This window comes from Zootoca vivipara, chromosome 13 (assembly GCF_965207765.1).
Source record: "Zootoca vivipara chromosome 13, rZooViv2.hap1.1, whole genome shotgun sequence".
Taxonomy (NCBI): Eukaryota; Metazoa; Chordata; class Lepidosauria; order Squamata; family Lacertidae; genus Zootoca; species Zootoca vivipara.
The window spans coordinates 50,119,404-50,138,357 of NC_142596.1; the positions used below are offsets into that span (position 1 = coordinate 50,119,404).

The 18,954-nt window shown below is 42.5% G+C and overlaps 1 protein-coding gene across 1 annotated transcript in view; it reads right to left on the bottom strand.

Annotated features, from left to right (window-relative positions):
* The window catches only part of MAD1L1 (mitotic arrest deficient 1 like 1), a 482,869-nt gene that overhangs the window by 119,472 nt on the left and 344,443 nt on the right, over positions 1-18,954 (bottom strand). Inside the window, exon 17 of the mRNA XM_035130662.3 lies at positions 9,446-9,636. Within this exon, the coding sequence (XP_034986553.2) occupies positions 9,446-9,636 (191 nt within the window). The remainder of the gene's footprint in view (positions 1-9,445; positions 9,637-18,954) is intronic.

Genomic DNA, 18,954 nt, shown 5'->3' on the forward strand with positions numbered 1-18,954 from the left:
CGAGGGGCACTGGGGGAAGTAAAATTCTTAGAGCCCTCCTCTTGTTTAGCAAGTGGTTCTAAGAACAGGAAAGTCCTCAGTTGAATTATAAGGAAATGAACAGCTTCAGCTACTGGGGGGCAGAGGGAGAAAGGAAAACTAAATAAGCACAGTCTCTGTATACATCATTGAGCTGCTTGCACATTACAGTCAGTTACATAAATGCAAGAATATGTACAACCAACTAAGACCTTTAATGAAGCAGCAGCGGTAATAGACTATAGCTGCCAAAAGACCGATAATTGTAATATATTGCTTTCCACAAAATCATCTGCATCGAAAATCCTGGTGGAGTGTTTAGATGAAAACTTCCACTACATTTAATTTAAAAAACAGAAGACAGAGAGCCATAAAACAGAGACATTCCTACCCAGTATGTGCACTAGCAGGGGTTCTAAAAAGCCATCCGAACCTTTCAGTATGCAGAGCACATCTGTTCAAAAGCATACCAGTGCAAATAGATAAATAGGCACCGCTCCGGTGGGAAGGTAAACGGCGTTTCCCTGCACTCTGGTTTCCATCACGGTGTTCCATTGCGCCAGTAGCGGTTTAGTCCTGCTGGCCACATGACCTGGAAAGCTGTCTGTGGACAAACGCTGGTTCCTTCGGCCTGAAAGCGAGATGAGCGCTGCACCCCATAGTCGCCTTTGACTGGACCTAACCATCCAGGGGTCCTTTACCTTTTGCTTTTTATTTATTCTGCTTGCCTGGCCTATGGATGAGGGTAGCCAGGGGTGATAATGTGAGCCCTGTCACAGATTTTGGGTCACACCATGTGCAACATCTGTTTCCAAGGCAAGGCATGGAGGCTTTTTTTCATCCAGGCCCTCATTTTCTTCAAGTGACCTAACCAACCGTTTCCCTTGCCATCCTGCTTTGGCAGATGGACAAAGCCTCACGCGCAGTGAAGCGAATGCAGCTCCCTCCTCTGTGGTACCTCTGGTTGCGAACTTAATTCGTTTTGGAGGTCCATTCTTATGCTGAAACCGTTCTTATCTGAGGCGCGCTTTCACTAATAGGGCCTCCGGCGCGCAATTTACGTTTGCATCCTGGGGGAAAGTTTGCAACCAGGAGCAGCTACTTCAGGGTTAGTGGAGCTTGTAACCTGAAGCGTTTGTAACCAGAAGTGTTCGTAACCAGAGGTACCACTGTATTCCAAAACATTCCGTAGAATGTAGGGGAAACCACCGGACTGCAGTTGTTGAGTTCATGAAATGGAAAGGTGTACAGACAATCGACACCAGCATACTTCATGGGAATCCATCATCAACCAAATACTATTTGAGATTAGAGGGAATATATATGAATGCACAGGTGCAAGGAACTACATGTCTACACAAGCCCAGCCCTACCAATAGGAAAGTGACAGGGTAGATTGAGGGGTATCAGTGACTGGCAGCATATTGTCAATTGCTTTTTTTATTATTCATTTTTACTACTCTTAAGGGGGTACTTTGGACACACTGTGTCTAGTACCAAAATGTCTTTGGATCTCTTGTTTAGACACGTCCAAGCACACATATGGCTAGCAACCTCTGTCATTTGCTTTCTCTCTCTCTCTCTCTCTCTCTCTCTCTCTCTCTCTCTCTCTCTCTCTCTCTCTCTCTCTCTCTCTCTCACACACACACACACACACACACACACACACACACACACACACACATTAAAAGAGGTATAAGAAGCATACCTTCCCTTGACTCCAGGGTGCAGTAAAGCAGAACTAGCCCTGTAAAGTACCAGACAGAGGGGGGGAAAGCCTGCTAAAGAGTGGGTTGGGAGTTATTTGGACCTATTCCAATCTGGATTCAGGCCTGGCCATGGGACTGAGTTGGCCTTGGTCACCCTGATGGGTGACTTGTACAGACAGCAGGAAAGGGGGAGTGCAACCTTGTCCCCGCTTCTTGTTCTCTCTGTGCCTTTTGCTCTCGTTGGCAATGGCACCCTCCCGAGTCAGCCCTGTGGAATGGGCTCTCTGTGTTTCCTTCTGGTTCAAAAATCCAGCAAGGCTGGAATCTGTTACTTCTGGGTAAGAAGGGAAGCAGGAAATCATGCTCTGAGTCCAGAACAAGCTAAAAAATCAGTGGCACTGGAAAAGGCAATCTTTTGAAGTGGGGAAATATGAGGGAGGAGGTATTTCATTCCAAATCCTGGGCAGCATCTCAAAACTGGAGCCTGTGTGTGCGAGCAAGTCTAAGGGCATGTGTGAGTGTGTGAGAGAAAGAGAGGAGACTGGATGTACTACAGCAGCAGTGTTTGGGTGACATGTAGCCCAACTTCTTTACTGAGTGAAGAAAACAAAACAAGTCTTCAGCAACAGCAGATATACAGAAAAGGATCTTCAGTATTCCAGATTCCAGTGTCACCTCAAAACAAAAACAGCCCTCACTCTCTCGGCTTCATTTACTCCAAGGCCAAGGGTTTCGTCTACCTGTAATACAATCCATGACTGAAATAGCACTGCTCAAATCAAAAGTGGTACCAAGCGTGCCTGAGAAACCACACACTTTAAAATAAAGGTGAACGAGATGTGACAGCAAGGCTGCAGACACACTGTGGAAAGAGGCAGCACTCATTCTGTTTAAGAGGAACAGAACTGGCATAAATTGAGCTTCCCCTCTTGAGCGTCTGTCCATCAGAAAAGCCATGAAAATTAAATGCCAGCAGCAGCAGCATAAACTGAAACTCGCCCTAAAGTTTATGGGTGAGCTGTGGAAATTTGCAAGGTGCCAAAGGACTTGTTTGTTCTAATTGCACTGAAGCTGCTCCATAAATTACACAAGTGAGATAAGCACAAACGTTTCTTGCTTTTCAGACTCTTCCAGTTAATGACATGCACAGAAACACCCACCGCCTGTCACAGCCCAGCAGAGCACAGATGCCGGCAGTGCTGGGCGTCAGCAGAAGGAGCAAACGTTCAAATCCCTGCTCAGTCACAAATTGCATTGGCTGCCTTTGGACAGGCTGCACTTTCTCTCTCCCCCCACTGCAGCTTCCCCCTCTGCAGCATGTTAATGGTTCTATGATTGATCTGCCTCATACCTTGTAAAGCAAAATGTGGCCAGAACGTGACCACATAGAACTCCTTTGGGAACTCCAAACTAAAAACACGATATACAGTATTTTGAAAACTAGTAATTTTGTCCGTTTCTATGTTCTGTTTGTTTGTTTTGTACTTATGGGCCATTCCATTGTCACGGGTGGGACACTTGGACCATGTTTTTTGGTATTCACACATGTGTAAGAATGTAAATATACATAAAAATTAACAACCAAAATTTGAACTATGTTCTTAATAAGATACTGAACATTTTACTAATTTTTTATTATTTTTATGGATATTTTTGACAATTTTATTAAATGTTAAAGTATTGTCACGGGTGGGACAAAAAAAGGACATGGAGCTTGAGATAAGTTTGATTTATGGAAAAACTCTGTGAGTTGGGAGGTGAATCAATTATAAACTCAGCATATCTGTTTAAATCAATGTTTATTGGTTACAACTATGCAATCAGAAATTTAGGTTAAGAAATTTAATGATACAAAATTAAGGAAAAAATGCTGTCACGGGTGGGACAATGAAATGTCACGGGTGGGACGCGTCTGGCATACACTTGATTTAACATACAATTAAGGTTGTTAAAAATGGAATAATTACAAAAAAACCTTTTGCTATTACTATACTTACTATCTACTATAGCCTACAAAGTATAATGTTGTATTTACTAAAATTAAAATCTATTTAAAAAATATTTTCTTCTAGTCCATCTCTGGGCCAATCAACCACTTTCAAACACATCTACATTTTCAGTAAATTCATAAAAAATGCTCCTTCTGACTCGTTTAACATTAGGTTGGGGTAAGATACTAAGAATATGTTCAAACTGCACATATGATATGTCTTTTTCATCAACTTGAAACAGCTTTCCAGAATTGTTAACTGCTCGCATACACATCACCTTGACTTCTCCATCATCTTCAACATTACTTTGGCATATTGCAGCATATCTATATTTAGTAGGCCTGGTTCTTTGTCTTTTTGTAGTTGTTTCAAATTCAACTAAAACATATGTCCCAATAGTCACTCCATCAACGAACGGCTTCACTCCAACCACCGGCACATCTGTTTCATTTGTACAACTTGCTACACCATCTTGTTTTTCTGTGTCACTATCAGAATCTCTGTAAACATCAGAAACTTTTAACTTGAACAGTTCTGTGAAGACTACGTGGGTGGACTTTTGAAAAGAAGGTCCATAAACTAAACTTCTTTTGTCTTTAGCTTTAAAAAAATGGTTGGACTGCACATTTGGAATCTTCCTCACCAAAGTCCAGCGCTCATCTAGCATCGCCATATTTGCACTGATATCAGTAGGCATTAAAAGGACAAACTTCACTCTCGGTACTGCTTTTTCAGCACATTTAACAAAATCTGAGGCTGAATTGATTACTACTCTCCTTTGTTTCACTGCATTCCAAACTGCTTGCTTAGTTAATCCACCAATCCCATCCACGGCACCCTTGCCGTGGGATGTAGCAAAAAAAAAAACCCATTCCCCATCAACACCAAAGTCTTCAGGCATAAAACACAGATTGGACAGTGTGTACTTATTTTTGAACTGACCAGCACACCCATCAGAAAAGATTTTGACCTTTGTCAGTCTGTTAAATTCTTTCTTAAGTTCTTCAATTATGGCTTTTAGGCATGCATATACTGAGTATTTGTCGTGGGTTAAGTGATCCGAAACCACGGCAAAAGAACGTACTTTGCCTTGAGTCCAAGCGCAACCAGTAAATACTGTGATTTGGTTGTGGGTCCAGTGTGCACTTTGGATTTCATCTTGCGATGTTGCCAAATAGTTTTCAGCAAAATCCACTTGAAGAATCACCTCATCATCAGCTACTGTGTCCTTCATATTTTTGAAAGCTTTAGCTTGTAATTGCTTTACAAAGAAGTGCTTCTTAAATTTACTAAATTGATTTTGTAGCTCATTGACAGCTTCTTCTATGGTTCCTTTTGCTTCAAAAACCTTAGGCCGGCTAGAACAGTCATCTTTCCATTGCTTCCAGAAAATCTCAGACGACATGTTTAAGTCTTCATCAATTAGGGTGTGCAAATTAAGTACACACTTTTTGCATTCACCATTCATGCACTTTTCATTTTCCAAATCACAACAAGTAAGGCTCAAAAGATCAGAATGTGTGGAAGGGAAAAAATGTCTTTCCTACTTATGGCTTCAATTAGGAAATTGAAATTAGCGTGGTATTTGCAAACGCAAACATTGTGTGGCATTTGAGAAGCAAAGTCAATATTTTTAGGCCTCAGTTCATAAAATTTTGATTTGCTGATTTCAACTGTTGGGTTATCAATCTTAAATAAGGCATAGGCCTCTTGGACTGTCATATTCATATGCCGCTTTTGGATTTTGATTCTTTTTCCACTTGTTGGATCTTTAATAGATTTGACATCCTTAATTCCTGGTGCCTGCCTGTTAATCTCATCTGAATTATAAAACTCATGGACCTTTGAGATATTATCTTGTGAAATAATAGAACTTTTGGTGTTCTGTTTAGGGCTTTTATCAAATAGTGTTTTTGGCACTTGAGGTGAACTCTCATACACAAGCTTTCGTAACACGGCTATTCTTTTCCGTGGACTTAATGGCAACACTCTTTTAACTTTGGTAACAGCCTTTCCAAGAGATTGTGGGCATTTAAATGACCCAATCTCTGGAATAGTAGTGTCGCCAATTGGCCTAGATTCTTTTTCTTTTATCTTTTGTCTGTACTTTCTTTTGCACTCAGTTTCTTTCCGTCTGTATTCCATAAGTGATTTTGCAGACAAATTCTTTACCAACTTCATCTTTTCTCGCCTCTTCTTATCTCTGACCCTCTCCTTTTCTTTGAAGCTTTCACATTTGTTTTTATCTTGTTTTAGTTTTTCACGCAGCTTTCTCATACGTTCTGCAGATGTAGTCTTTCCCATTTTGTGTATTGATTCAAAGGTTATATTATCTGTATTACTGTATGTATTCGCATTAGGGTAAAGTAATGGTAACTGCCTTTATGTTCCAGAGGGAACAGCTACTATTGGTTCATTCAAGCAGCTGCATTTGGCTCCTTAGTCTTATTGGTTTCCACCAAAAGGCAGCTTTGTGATTGCTTGAGATTGTTCCCTCCAAAATGTATCCCTTTCTAGCTAGTTCCCCTCTCCTCAGTCCCTCAGTCTTGTTTGCCAGAATAAAGAATTGTTACATGAGGAATCTGTCTCCTGTCTGCAGAGAGCTGAAATCACTTGCTGAAATCACTAACTCAAGCTACAACATTGAAAACTGTCACGGGTGGGACAGAAAAAGAATTATTAAAATTTCATGGTGTTTACATTAATTAACTGCATTTTTATTATTGATAGGTGTGTTATACTCTAATACATACTCCCACAATAAAACAAACATAACCTATAAATTAGTTTTATCACAAAATAAACTTTTGTACCTTTTGCTGTCACGGGTGGGACACTGAAACAGCATCCCATTCAATAATAAAAATAAAATAGAAATAACTTACCTATTTAAAATTTTTCAAGTCCAATGTGTAGACAAAGTTCTTCACTTTAATAATATACTAACAATGACAACCACAATTTTTGTTTATCTTTAAAAAATAATGCCAACCTAAATGAACAAAATTAAGCTACACAATCAGAAAAGTGATACTGAAACTTCAAGCTCAAATTTCTCATGAAAAAAATAATTTCAAATTCTTTTTTCCTTTGGAATATTGAACTTTAATATGTTTAGTTAATGAAACTATAAGTAAAATAAGTATATTTTAAAAATAATTTTTTTCTTATCAGGCTCATTTTTCACGGAATGGCCCTTATATTGTAAACAGCCCCATGATTCTCAGATGAAAGGCAGTATAGAAATTTAATAAATAAAGAGATAAGAAAAATAAAATACCTGCATGTTTGTTTGTTTGTTTGTTTGAATGAATGAATGAATAGAACTTGTAGCTGGGATAATAATGGTGCACAGCCTTTTAAATATTTTTTTTGTGTGGGAGGAGGGTGTTATTGTTTTGTTGTTTCTGTTTTTACTATTTGTGCTTTTATCTCGTGTTTTTATCTTGTGAACCACCCTGATATCTTTTTAATGAAGAGCAGTACATAAATCTAATACATCATCATCATCATCATCATCATCATCATTAAAGCCCCTCTGCATTCTGAATGGGTAAGCAGGGGGATTTGGGGGTGAGGTACACTTCAAATCTGGGATTCCCAAAGTATCGTTCTGCAAAAATCTACACAGCACATTTTCTATTCCTCTCTTGCATGAATGAACTTCAGGGCAGGGAGCAAATGTTGCAGTCCAGAGAGCTGATGCCAGTCAATGCTGAGGGGTCAATTGTGTGCCACTGGGGTAATTGGAGGACTGGCCTAGGACGTGCCCAGCCTTGCTGTTCTGTTTCAACTTGGCATCAAATAGCTTAGTCACACCAGTCAACACCAAGATGGCTTGGTGCATTTTGCAATTCATTTTTAACATAATTGCTCCATGGCTTTAGATCAGAAGGCTAACAATTAAGAAGCCCACAAGCCCTCAACACCATGATAAGAAGAACACAAAGGCTTCAAAATCCCTTTTAAAGTATAGAAAATATTACAAAAAGCGGCATCAACCCAGGGCGCAGATATGGCTAAGAAAACTGATGCCACTAATGCCTTGGCTTGGATATCTGCTGTGGCAAAGCAGCTGTACTGCTGGCAAGAAAACAAGCTACTGAAGCAAAATGATGCCTTTAATATCAGTTTCCCAAGATGAAACCATATAACCAAACCGGCAGCTCATTTTCCCCTTCGCAAAGAATGTGAGTATTACTATTGCTTATTATCCGCAACAGCAATGTCCACAAAACATCATTGTTCTCTTACTTGTTGCTTACAGAGAGCGAGAGAACAAATGAACCCACAAAGGAGGCTTTCTGGAAGACAACAACAGTTACTCAGGAAACCAACACCCAAGTCTGCAGAAATATTTATAAATTTGTAAAGTAAAGGAGCCATAAAATGAGATTTTAAGAAGAAGAGGCTGTGAATCAACACTGTAATGCCATAACAAATAATCTCTGGGGGAAGTGAAGAGAAAGATTTGCAAGTAGCCTACTCCTTGATAATAACAAATGTCTCAACAAGACTTTGCCTATATGTATATTATGATTTCCAGCTTTGTCCAAAAACTCCTCCCAGCCAGCTAGCTCAGTAAATAACAGAAGTGACACCCCAAAGCATTAGAATCGTAACAAAATAAAAAAAATCCTTCCAGTAGCACCTTAGAGACCAACTAAATTTGTCATTGGTATGAGCTTTTGTGTGCATGCACACTTCTTGTTTGCTAAAGGGGAATGGTCAGAAATGGTCACCTTACTAATACTAGCAATTTGTTTGAATTTTACAGCAGCAGCAGCAGCAACAACAACAACAAGCTAACATTATGCAAAACAACAACAACAACAACAAGCTAACATTATGCAAAACTCAGTTTCTCCATCCTGACTGGCAAAATCCCCCCAGTGTCTGGGAAAGAGAAAAAGGCAGCATGCAACTCCCCCCAACACAACCTTAACAGCTGGAGCACAAGTTACAGTTGCCATGGGGATTCCACCAAAAACATCCTCCTCCCCCCCCCCCCCGCACATGGATGAGGACACACCACCTCACAGCGCCAGGTCCCCTGGGATTGCTGGCAGATGCTTAACTCATTCAGATCCTGACCTTTTTCAAGACGCAATAAAAAGATGCAAGGATATAAGATTTGTAATTTACGGGAGAAGTTCCCCTGCGCCCAACATGATGGCTCCAGCCAGTATGGCTAGACAGACCTATGGTCTGACTCAGTAAAAGGCAGCTTCCTATGCCCAAGAGAGAACCTTTTGAGCAGCCTACCAAGTCTACAGCAATGTAGGCATGCCAGTTGCAAGCATTCCCCTGTGGACACGGAAGTGCATGGTTGCCCTGCTCCAGTACCCACTTCCTGATAACAGAGTGGAACTGCCAAAGAATAGTTTTTATTGTCATAGATTGTCCCCTCACTTTCTTTTCTTTTATTGTCATAAATTGTCCCCTCACTGGTTAGCACCAGCCACCAGCTTTGGTAAATCACTAAAGAAAAACAAAAAGTGGGGAAAGGCAAGCCCGAGCCTTCAACTGAGCATCCTATAAAACAAAACATATCTTGCCTGGAAGTCCTCTCACATTCTGCATTGACATACATCTGTGAAATTCACCAGTCTTTGCTACTACCATCTCAGCAAATAGTGTGAATTACCAAATGGAGTAAGAGGATGTGAGGATGCTTATGTTTGCACACAGCATCCTCACATGCATTGGAGTATAAATTAAACTTGCCTTAAAGATCAAGCAGTCTTCACCACGCTCAGCATAAACCGAGGTGAGCCGGTACTGGTTCTCTGTAGTCATGTCAATCTGGTAGCCGGTCAGCTTGTAGCACACTTTGCGGAACTCCTGGATCTTTGACCGAAAAACTTCTTTTAAGCGCTGGTTTTTCAGTTCAGCACTCTCCATTTGTTTCTTTAGTTCTGGAAAAGAGGAGAAAGTTATGCTTGTAAGTTCTGTATCTTTCTTCCGGGGGGAGGGGAGGTTAAAAAAAGACAAGATAGAAGAGGGGTAACCAAAGCAATGAAGGAACAGAAAGCCTGACCTGAAAAGAGAGCTAGCTTCCATGCAGAGTTTCTGAAGACACCGGAGTCTTAGGCAGCAAATCCCAGCTGCTTTCTATCCTTGCACCACTAGGACAGCTCTCAGTTGGAAGGCACTACTGGCCTGATCTGTGCTATGCTGCTTTGCCACCCACATGCGGCCAGAACTGACCCTGAAGCAGTTTGTCCAGCCAGACCCAACCAACAGGGACCAACAGGGGCCTGGCGAAGTGTAGAAAACTCCAGCTCCAAGCTATATTTTTCAGTCTCAGCAACTCATCTAGTGGAACAAAAGTACAGGTGATTTCACCCACATCTGGTATCTGACCTCTGGCCTCCGTCCCTGCCTCTGTCCCTTTGGTTCTCATCAGCGAAAGCCAGTGGCCAACACTCAACCTGTCTTCAGGCTGTGCCTCTGCTCTGGGGTCCTTAGTTCTCATTTTCCTAATACAACGCCTGGTCTCCAGGCCACTGGGGATCATGCCTTCTGCTTTTAGCCCATGTGACCCTCCTCTATTTTTCCACAACAAGACCTCAGCTGCTGCATGACAGTTCTCAATCTAGGTCTGGCAGATAAAAACAGGTGCATATGCTGAAATGTAGCTGGCGGGGAAATCCAGTAGAGAAGAAGGGGGAAACCAAACCCTCTGCTCTCACTGGCATGGAAAGCCATGCAAGCTAAACATTTACCGTATTTATTCATATGACTGAGGAAGGGAGAAGCATAATTATCATCATCTCTACACTGCTGAGGATCACAGGGTGGTTTGCAACATAAAAGCAAAAATACATAACAAACAAAAACAATACCCCCCATGAAAACTTAAAAGGCAATAAATTGTTTAATTAGCTGAAGGCCTGGGAGAAGAGGAATGGTTTTGCCACATGTCTAAAGATATGTAACAAACGCTCCTGGGGAGAGCATTGCACAAGAGGGACCTCTCATGGAGGAGACACATGAAGAAGGGCCTCGGATGGTGCTCAATGAGCATGGGTCGGTTCATATAGGGAGAGGAAGTCCTTGAGATACTGTGCTCCTGGGCCATTTAGGTCTTTGTAAGTAAAAACCAGAAACTAATTGGCAGCCTCAAGCCTGGTTATAAATGCTATGAACCTGAATGGTCATGCTATCTCGTGTTTCTTTAAGTTGCTCATGAAACTGGCCACAGGTAAAACCAGAGTGAGGATTTCAGGGTTGGCAACGTATCATGCAGAACAAGCCAATATGGGTCCAAATGTTAATTGGAAGGCAAGTGGTAATGACTTCCATCTGATATTTTCCAGCATGGATTTAACAACTTGCTGCCACCTTAATCCAGTGTGTATTGATCTGCATTGTTTTATTAGCCTGGGAAATCACAAAGTTAGCGAGTGCTGCAAGATGTGGAAGTAGTGCAGGAGATGGGGGAGGGGGAATTTGTGTCTGTTCCAAAGACAAATGAGATCCAGCCCTAGAGGACAGCAGCTCGCTCTCCCTCTCCAGTGGCAGAATCCTGGTAAGGAAAACTCCACAGAACTGGCTGCCACTCAACCAGTATTTTATTGCTACCATGTTTGCTGCCCGTGTTGTGAATCCTTCAAGAGGATACACAACAATTACAATGAATCTTTCACCCAAGGTGCTTTCTGAGTAATTAAACCACAATTTATCCCCCCATTAATTACAGAGACGGTCTTAGTTAAATACATGTCAGAGATGCCGCCTACGTCAGCTTGTTTTATCAACAGAACAGTCCAGGGTGAGCAAAGAGATACTCATTTCCAGAGAAAACAAAAAGAGACACTTATTCTTTGAAACCTCCTGCCTCTCCTCCTGCTTCGTCTCTTTGGCCACATGGTGATTTCAGCCAGAACGATGTGTGCAAAGTCCACTCAAGTTAAACCTGAACATCTGTAGACATCCAAGGGGTGATATGGGCTTCCAAATTCTGTTTCAATATTGTATCACTTCTAGGACTGCTGTTTAACATTAATTATACAGCAGCACCAATAAGCATGTCACTTTAAGTATTCAAGAGGACAGGACCCTGTCCCAAGGAGCTTGCCATTTAAAATTTGATTGGAGAGCAGAGTAATCAGGGGAAACAAGCAAGGGAAGAAATATATATGTGTGTTTCAGTTATGTATATTTGGGTCTAGTTACAGTAAGTCTCCACAAAAAAGAGCATCTGAGGAAGGGTTTGCAGGATGTAAAAGAGATGGTATCACAGGTGTGACAAGTTCAAAAAGTTTGAGAAGTTGGGTCTTATGGTCACCTGGTAAACACACATTAAACCCAACTGTGCTGCAGAAGCAATTACAGGCTGACTAATTGCCTCACCCATCCTTTGCCATAAATTGTCAAAACTTTCTTCTCTTCTTCATCTTGTGTTCCTTTGGGAAATGTTTTATACATGTCCCCTGGGAGTGAACATCCTGCTTTATGCATTTCTCCCACTCACAGACCAGTGTAAATTCACACACATCTCAGCCAAACACAAGAAGCCAGTCACTTCCTGGGACTGCATCTGTGCATCTGCTGCCTTTTCCTGGCTGACTCTGGCCCCTTGATTAATTGAGTAATCAGCAACTGAAATCAAGAGGTTAATTGGCAGCTCTGACCTCAATATTCTCCCAATTCTGCATTCATCTGGCATCCCTAAACCAGAACAATTGAGAATAAAATTCTCACATGAGAAAGAAAAAAACAAACCCAAATCTGTTGTCCATGTTTCAGTAGCAAGCAATATTTCACCACTGTCAGAGACTGTGTGGGCTTTAATATATCTCAGATGTCCAAATGGGATTTTTTAAAAAAATATTTTAAAAATGTTTGGAATAAACACAATCCAGTCTTAGAGGAGCAAATGTCCTTCTTTCCAGCTGACTGCAGAAGTTGCCTTGCCCAAATTTTGTAAGATCAAGTACTGAGCATTGCCCTTATTCAAGAGGAGACCTAACAACTCACAGAAAAGCTGAATAAAAGGTTAAGTGCTACTTCCTAATTAGGAGGCTCCCAATCTTCGGCATGCATGTTAGATTCTGTCTACCCAAGGGGGAACAAATAAGTAGCATGTTCTTGCTTCCTTGTCCATGATAGGCAGCACACAGCAAAACTATTTAAAGCTGCTTTTTGCAGAACTGCACTTGAAAAGGCTCCAGAAATGGAACCTCCTTCCAAGGAAACAGAGTTAGATTTCAGCCTGGAGTCACTGTTCATTGCAGACAATACACAGAAGTCCACTTACAGCATAGTTCTCTTCATTTGTTGCCACCTGTATGCAACAATCTCAGTGAATTTAAACCACTTACAATTTACTATTTTAGTTTGGCAAAATGGAAAACACCCAGGACAAATATAATAGCACAAGAAAATGAACTGAATATTACAAATGGAGTGGTTTTTTACTCTGGACTTCAAAAGACTGCCAATCGGCTTTTGACAAATATGGGCCAAAAGGGAGCATGATGCACTTTATTTAATTTTATTTATTTACAATATTTATAACCTGCCCTTCACCAAGTGGACCCAGGGATAGGTACAGACATAAATAAAACAGTATAACATAATGTCTAAGATAAACATAATCAAACTTTAAAAACAACAATGAAAACAACATTCAGAGGAAAAAAGTGACTACTTTCTTCTACCACACTGAACAATTTATTACATACCGTGTTTCCCCTTTTTTAAGACGTAGTCATAAAGTAAGCCATGGCAGGATTTTTAAAGATTTGCGAATATAAGACATACCCCGAAAATAAGACATACCTCCATGCCGTGTGGAACGAGACCGCTGAGCGCCCCAGCCAGCCAGTGGGACTCAGAACGCCGGCTGCGGCAGCAGGAGGCCTGCCAGCTCGGTGCCTGGAGCTGCCTGCTGCTGCAGCGGTGAGCGCGCAGAGCGCACGAGCCAGCGGCCTTGCCTCTGCCCAGCCCGGCCAAGGAGGCCTGCCACCCGGACCGGCGGCTGCAGCATGGAGTGTGCTGAGCGCTCCGCAGCGTCGAGCGCTTAGGAGCACCCTGCCGGGCCGAGCAGAGCACCTGAGCCAGCGGCCTCCGCCTGGCCCAGCCAAGGAGGCCTGCCTCCCCGCCGCCCGGAACTGGCGGGTGGAGCGCGCTGAGCGCTCCGCAGCGCCAAGCGCTTGGAGCGCCCTGACGGGCCGGGCAAAACACCTGAGCCAGTGGCCTCCGCCTGGCCCAGCCGAGGAGGCCTGCCTCCCCGCCGCCTGGAACCGGCGGCTGCAGCATGGAGTATGCTGAGCGCTCCGCAGCGCCGAGCGCTTGGAGCGCCCTGACGGGCCGAGCGAAGCAGCTGAGCCAGCGGCTTCCGCCTGGCCCGGCCAAGGAGGCCTGCCTCCCCGCCGCCCAGAACTGGCAGCTGCAGCGTGGAGCGTGCAGGGCGCTCCGCAGCACCGAGCGCTCAGGAGCACCCCGCAGTGCCGGCTGCTGGAGCACGCGGAGACGGGGGCTGCCGCCAGCGCCTCTCTCCAGGAGGCTGCGCGAAAACCTGACGGGCTGCTCTCTGCCCCCAACCCCGGGACTTAATTTACCGGTATAAGGCTCTTGAGCAGGAGACGAAAGGGCCGACCCGGTGTAAATAGTGGATCTGCGACCGCCCAGAAGATCAGCTGGAACGGAAGGCTTGGCTTGAGGATCGCACAGAGGTAGGAGACGCCTCGCGCAAAGCGCTCCCAGGCCAGCTGCCTTAACCTGCACTAGAGCTCCTAACTAGGCTTGAGGTCTTGTGAAGAAACAACCTTTTTGGGAGGATACAAGCGAAAGACGAAATGGGCACGTTTCTTGCCCATGTCCATTTTTTAAAAAAATGAAATCTTTTAAAAATATATATATATATTAAAGATTTTTTTTCTAAAATAAGCCTGATTCTTTCATCTAGAAATCCTTTGGTCTGGAGGGGATGGGGTAAGGCAGGTGCAAGCCCCGGGCGCAAAAAGATGGCCGTTGCTGTTGTTATTTCTTGGTGCCCATAACCTACCCCCTCCCAGCTCCCCCAAAATCCTATGCCTACCCCTGCCCCGCCCCCAGCACGCAAGAAATAGACCCAGGCACTGCCCGCAGCAGGGCAAATGCTTTGCACCAGAAAAGGCTCTCCAGTTCAAAAGCAACCCAAGGCTATAATCTGAGTCTCCATCCACCCACCCCCAGCTTTTGGGGAACAGCAGCAGCAGTCCTGCATCCCCCCCTTCAATAAAAGGACTCTGCAATTACTGACATACCGTGTTTGCGTTTCACATTAAAATACCCACACACGTGCAAAACTGGCTTGCCCACAGAGCCCGGCTGCGGGCACATCTCCCGCAGCATCTGGAAGAGATGGGGCTGGTGGAAAAAAACTGACACCCTCCTCAAGCCCTAAACAGAAATCCTTTGAAAGCTTTGGAGGGCAGACAGGGAGACAGGCAAGGCAGGCAGCACCGAGCGCTCAGAGAGCCCAGCAGCGTCCCGAGTCAGCGGTGTGGCCTGGCTGAGGAGACCGTAAGGTAATAAAAACAGTAATAAAAATAATAAGATATCCCACTGAAAATAAGCCACCCTGTGTTTTTTTGATGAAAAAAAGTTATAAGACGGTGTCTTAAAAAAGGGGAAACACAGTATATAACTCTTCTTTCCCCCAAGGAGATCAAAGAGGCTTTGGAGATCTTGGATTATGCTTTAACAGGGGTTGTATATTATATCTAAAGGGGTGTCACATGGAAGGTGGAGAATGCTCCTTTTCTCCTGCTCTGGAGTGTAGGACCTGCACCAATGGATTCAAGTTACAAGATTCTGACAAAAAACACAGAAAGAACTTTCTGACAGTAAAAACTCCTCAACAGTGGAACGGACTCCCTTGGGAGGTTATGGACTCTCCCCCCGTGAAAGGTTTTAAGCAAAGGTTGGATAGCCATCTGTCATGGATGTTTTAGTTGAGATTCCTGCATTGCAGCCGGTTGGACTAGATGACCCTCTCAGAGGACCTTCCAATTCTGCAATTCTATGATTCTATGAATATGCTCCTCCCAGTGCTTTTAAGATCTGTCCACAAGGGCCTGCTCAAGGAGCCATCAACTCCTTGGATGCAAGGTGAGTGTCTACCAGGAGCAGGGCCTTCCTGGGAATTGTGCCAATGTTATAGTTTATTAGCTTCTTTCAGAAGGCCCATGTAGTCCTAACCGTCCATCTCCATCTTGAGACAATTAAAAACATTATTGTTGTTATGGCGTGACTTTTTTATTGAGTTTGGGGCTGCAAATTTTATCCTATTACTGCTTGGTCTGTTCTGGTAATCATCTTATTATATTAGCAACTTTATGTTGTAAACTTGTTTGAAAATGAAAGTTAGGCAAAATATAAAAAAAATCTAGCAATTAAGCAAACAGTGGCATAATAGGATTTTATACAACAAGGGCACCACATCTAATCATTTTATTATTATTTAAACATAATTTTATTAATCTAGATTTCCAAGGTAGCCTACAAAAGAGAAACATAAAACAAATATAAAACAGATAAAGAAAAATCAGAAACAAAAGCAGTTATTGTAGCAACAGTAAAAATACAAAATACAGTAGATATAAAATCAGTTAAAATTCTGGGCAAACATTTTTGGGTTGTTGTTTTTTTAAAATGCCTAAAATGTGGTTCTCCGGGCAATCCAGTCAGGTGGTGGCATAAAAATAATAGTAATTATTATTATTAAGAAAGCCTACAGAGTGACAGGGATATTTAGAGAATGACCTCTGGTGCTAGACTTAACAAACAGGCAGGTTGCACAGTGCATAGGACTCCTACATCTTGCTTTCTGAAATAGCAAAGGCAGCCATGCCAATGTTTTGTGGGGGGAGGGGGTGTATCTACTCTGCATCAGCACCCAGGTATATTTGAAAAATGAAGGGATGTTGGCAACAGAGCTGCTGTCGCCCACTTACAACAGCCAAGAACCCTGTCTGCTTTTACTCCAAATATTTTCATGAAATTTCCTTTAAATTGAAGCTTTCAAAAGCACTGTTTGAAAACTGGCGTTCTTGTGTTTGGAGCACAGTTATGGGAGCTGTGGCAGCTTGCATTCTGCTTGCTATACACAGAAAGCACTGTAAACAAAACTTCAATGAGGCCTTCAGCTGGGTGAATAAAAAGCAATTAACCAAAAGGCAAATCTATCTGGTTCAAACTGGATTTTATTTTGTTTTACATTTCAATTATACTTTGTCTTCATTTTGCAAGAAGTAAATAAATGGTCCGCTTTCAAATGAAATCTGAATGTAATATTAAAGCCAAATCTATGCATTTATAATACCTTAAAACTGATTTTTCCAGCCATCTTTCAGGCTTAAATGAAACAAAAGACAAGATAGGTGAACAACCTCCAGAAGGCTACTAGTCTGAGCAGAAGAATGGAAAGGAGAAATATATTTACTTCTACAAGTGGGGAGACAGCTTGGGAGAAAGGATTCTGCATGAAGAAATGGTAGGGAGTAACAGGGTTAAGTAGATCCTCATCCATTCTGTAAAGGCTGATTTTCTATGACAGGATTCTATCTACCATTTGAGGTCAAGCATTATAAAGGCAGCAACAAGAGGTCATACACAATGTTTATTAATATGGGCTTGTTCCTGAACGTAGTGGTCTGGAAAACTCACAGTCCATCCAAATTGCAGCAATTTAAACCCCCAGTTTGTAAATCAATCCTCCTTGCCCTTAGCAGGAGAAAACAATTTCTATGGGTCAGGGAGAGGAGAACAGACTCCCTGGCATAAACTCTCTGCTGCCTTTTTTTGACAGAGAGCTGAGAGCTCGAGATGGGATCTTTCACAACACCAAAAGCTTAGTGGGATTCTCATTTTCCATATGCCTCTGGAAGAAGACATGAGCTAGAGGGCAGGACATTGTCATAGAAATGTGACATCTGGGTGGAATTTAAGATTTAAGGATTTAAGATGCTGTTTGACTTCTCTGCTGTTGAACAGTTTACATACCATTGATAATAAATTGCTTTTGAAAATTTGCTCCATTTCGAAAGTGGTTTGTCATATAGCTTTGGACTCCCCGACTTAGTTTCAAAGTTCTTTGGACTCTGGCCAATGTCTTTAGGTAAGCAAACCTGTTCTGAATAGAGCCTGAGGCAAGGAGAGGTAGGGGAGAGGCAGAGAGATGTGGGTGAACAAGATGACATTGATAAAGTTAACCTTATGGATTTATTGAGAAATCAAGATCTCTCAACCATAAATGTTCTTTTTATAATACGGTAACTACCCTTCAAACTTTAGTTTCTCTCCTATCCAAACTCTCTCTCTACTCATGCAACACTTACATGAACATTAATGAATAATTCACTGTTGTTTGAATAAAGTATGGGGTGGGTCTTTTCCACCTTCTAATGAAAATGTCACTGCTTTTGGAACAGAACTTCAGCTGGGGAACCTTTCAGTGATGCTTCACCCAATTACAGTCTGGTCAATAAGCATATTACTGGCCTTTAGACAAACAGAAGGAACGCTGACTTTGACCCTATAAGCTAACTATTGACCAACCTCTCCACTGCAATTCTAATTTGAACGCAACTTCTTAGCTATGTTGTTTTGTGTCTCAAGAGCAAAGAGGCAACCTAGGAAATGTATAGCAAATCTAGCTCAAGAGAGATCCTTCTTATTTAAAAGCAAATGACCCATACTTTAACATGCTAGTTAAAATGAAGCATTGTTCCAAGAGAGTTTGTCTCCCTGGCCTTGTCTAAAAAGAAAAAGTGCATCATGCCTTATTAGAGAACCTGCCTTTATTCCCTCCAAAAGATGCTGTTGGGAAATATTTAGCAAACCAAGTGTTGTGGTGTCCCGTACTCCTGTACACTGTTCCAATCAATCAGCCATGCCTTCCTCCGCAATGCTCCATTTCATCACTGCCCCTGTCCTGCCCATCAATCACCATTCTGCGGCCAATGAAAATGTTGCAGAGTCGTCCCCGGCACCCCCAACTTGGGGTTTCGTTTTCAAACACTTTTTGCACTTTGCAAACCTCAGTACACCTCTCGCATTTGTGTGAAAGGTGCCATTTTGGTTAACTGAACAACAGCAGTCACACCTGGAGACTGGAAATGGGGGGGGGAACAATTCCATCTCACAACATATAGGAGCCTTCCTAATTACTATTATCAGGCAAAAGGTTCTTCTGATCCAGTACCTATAAAGTTAATGAACAGGTGTTATTTCTGCAAACG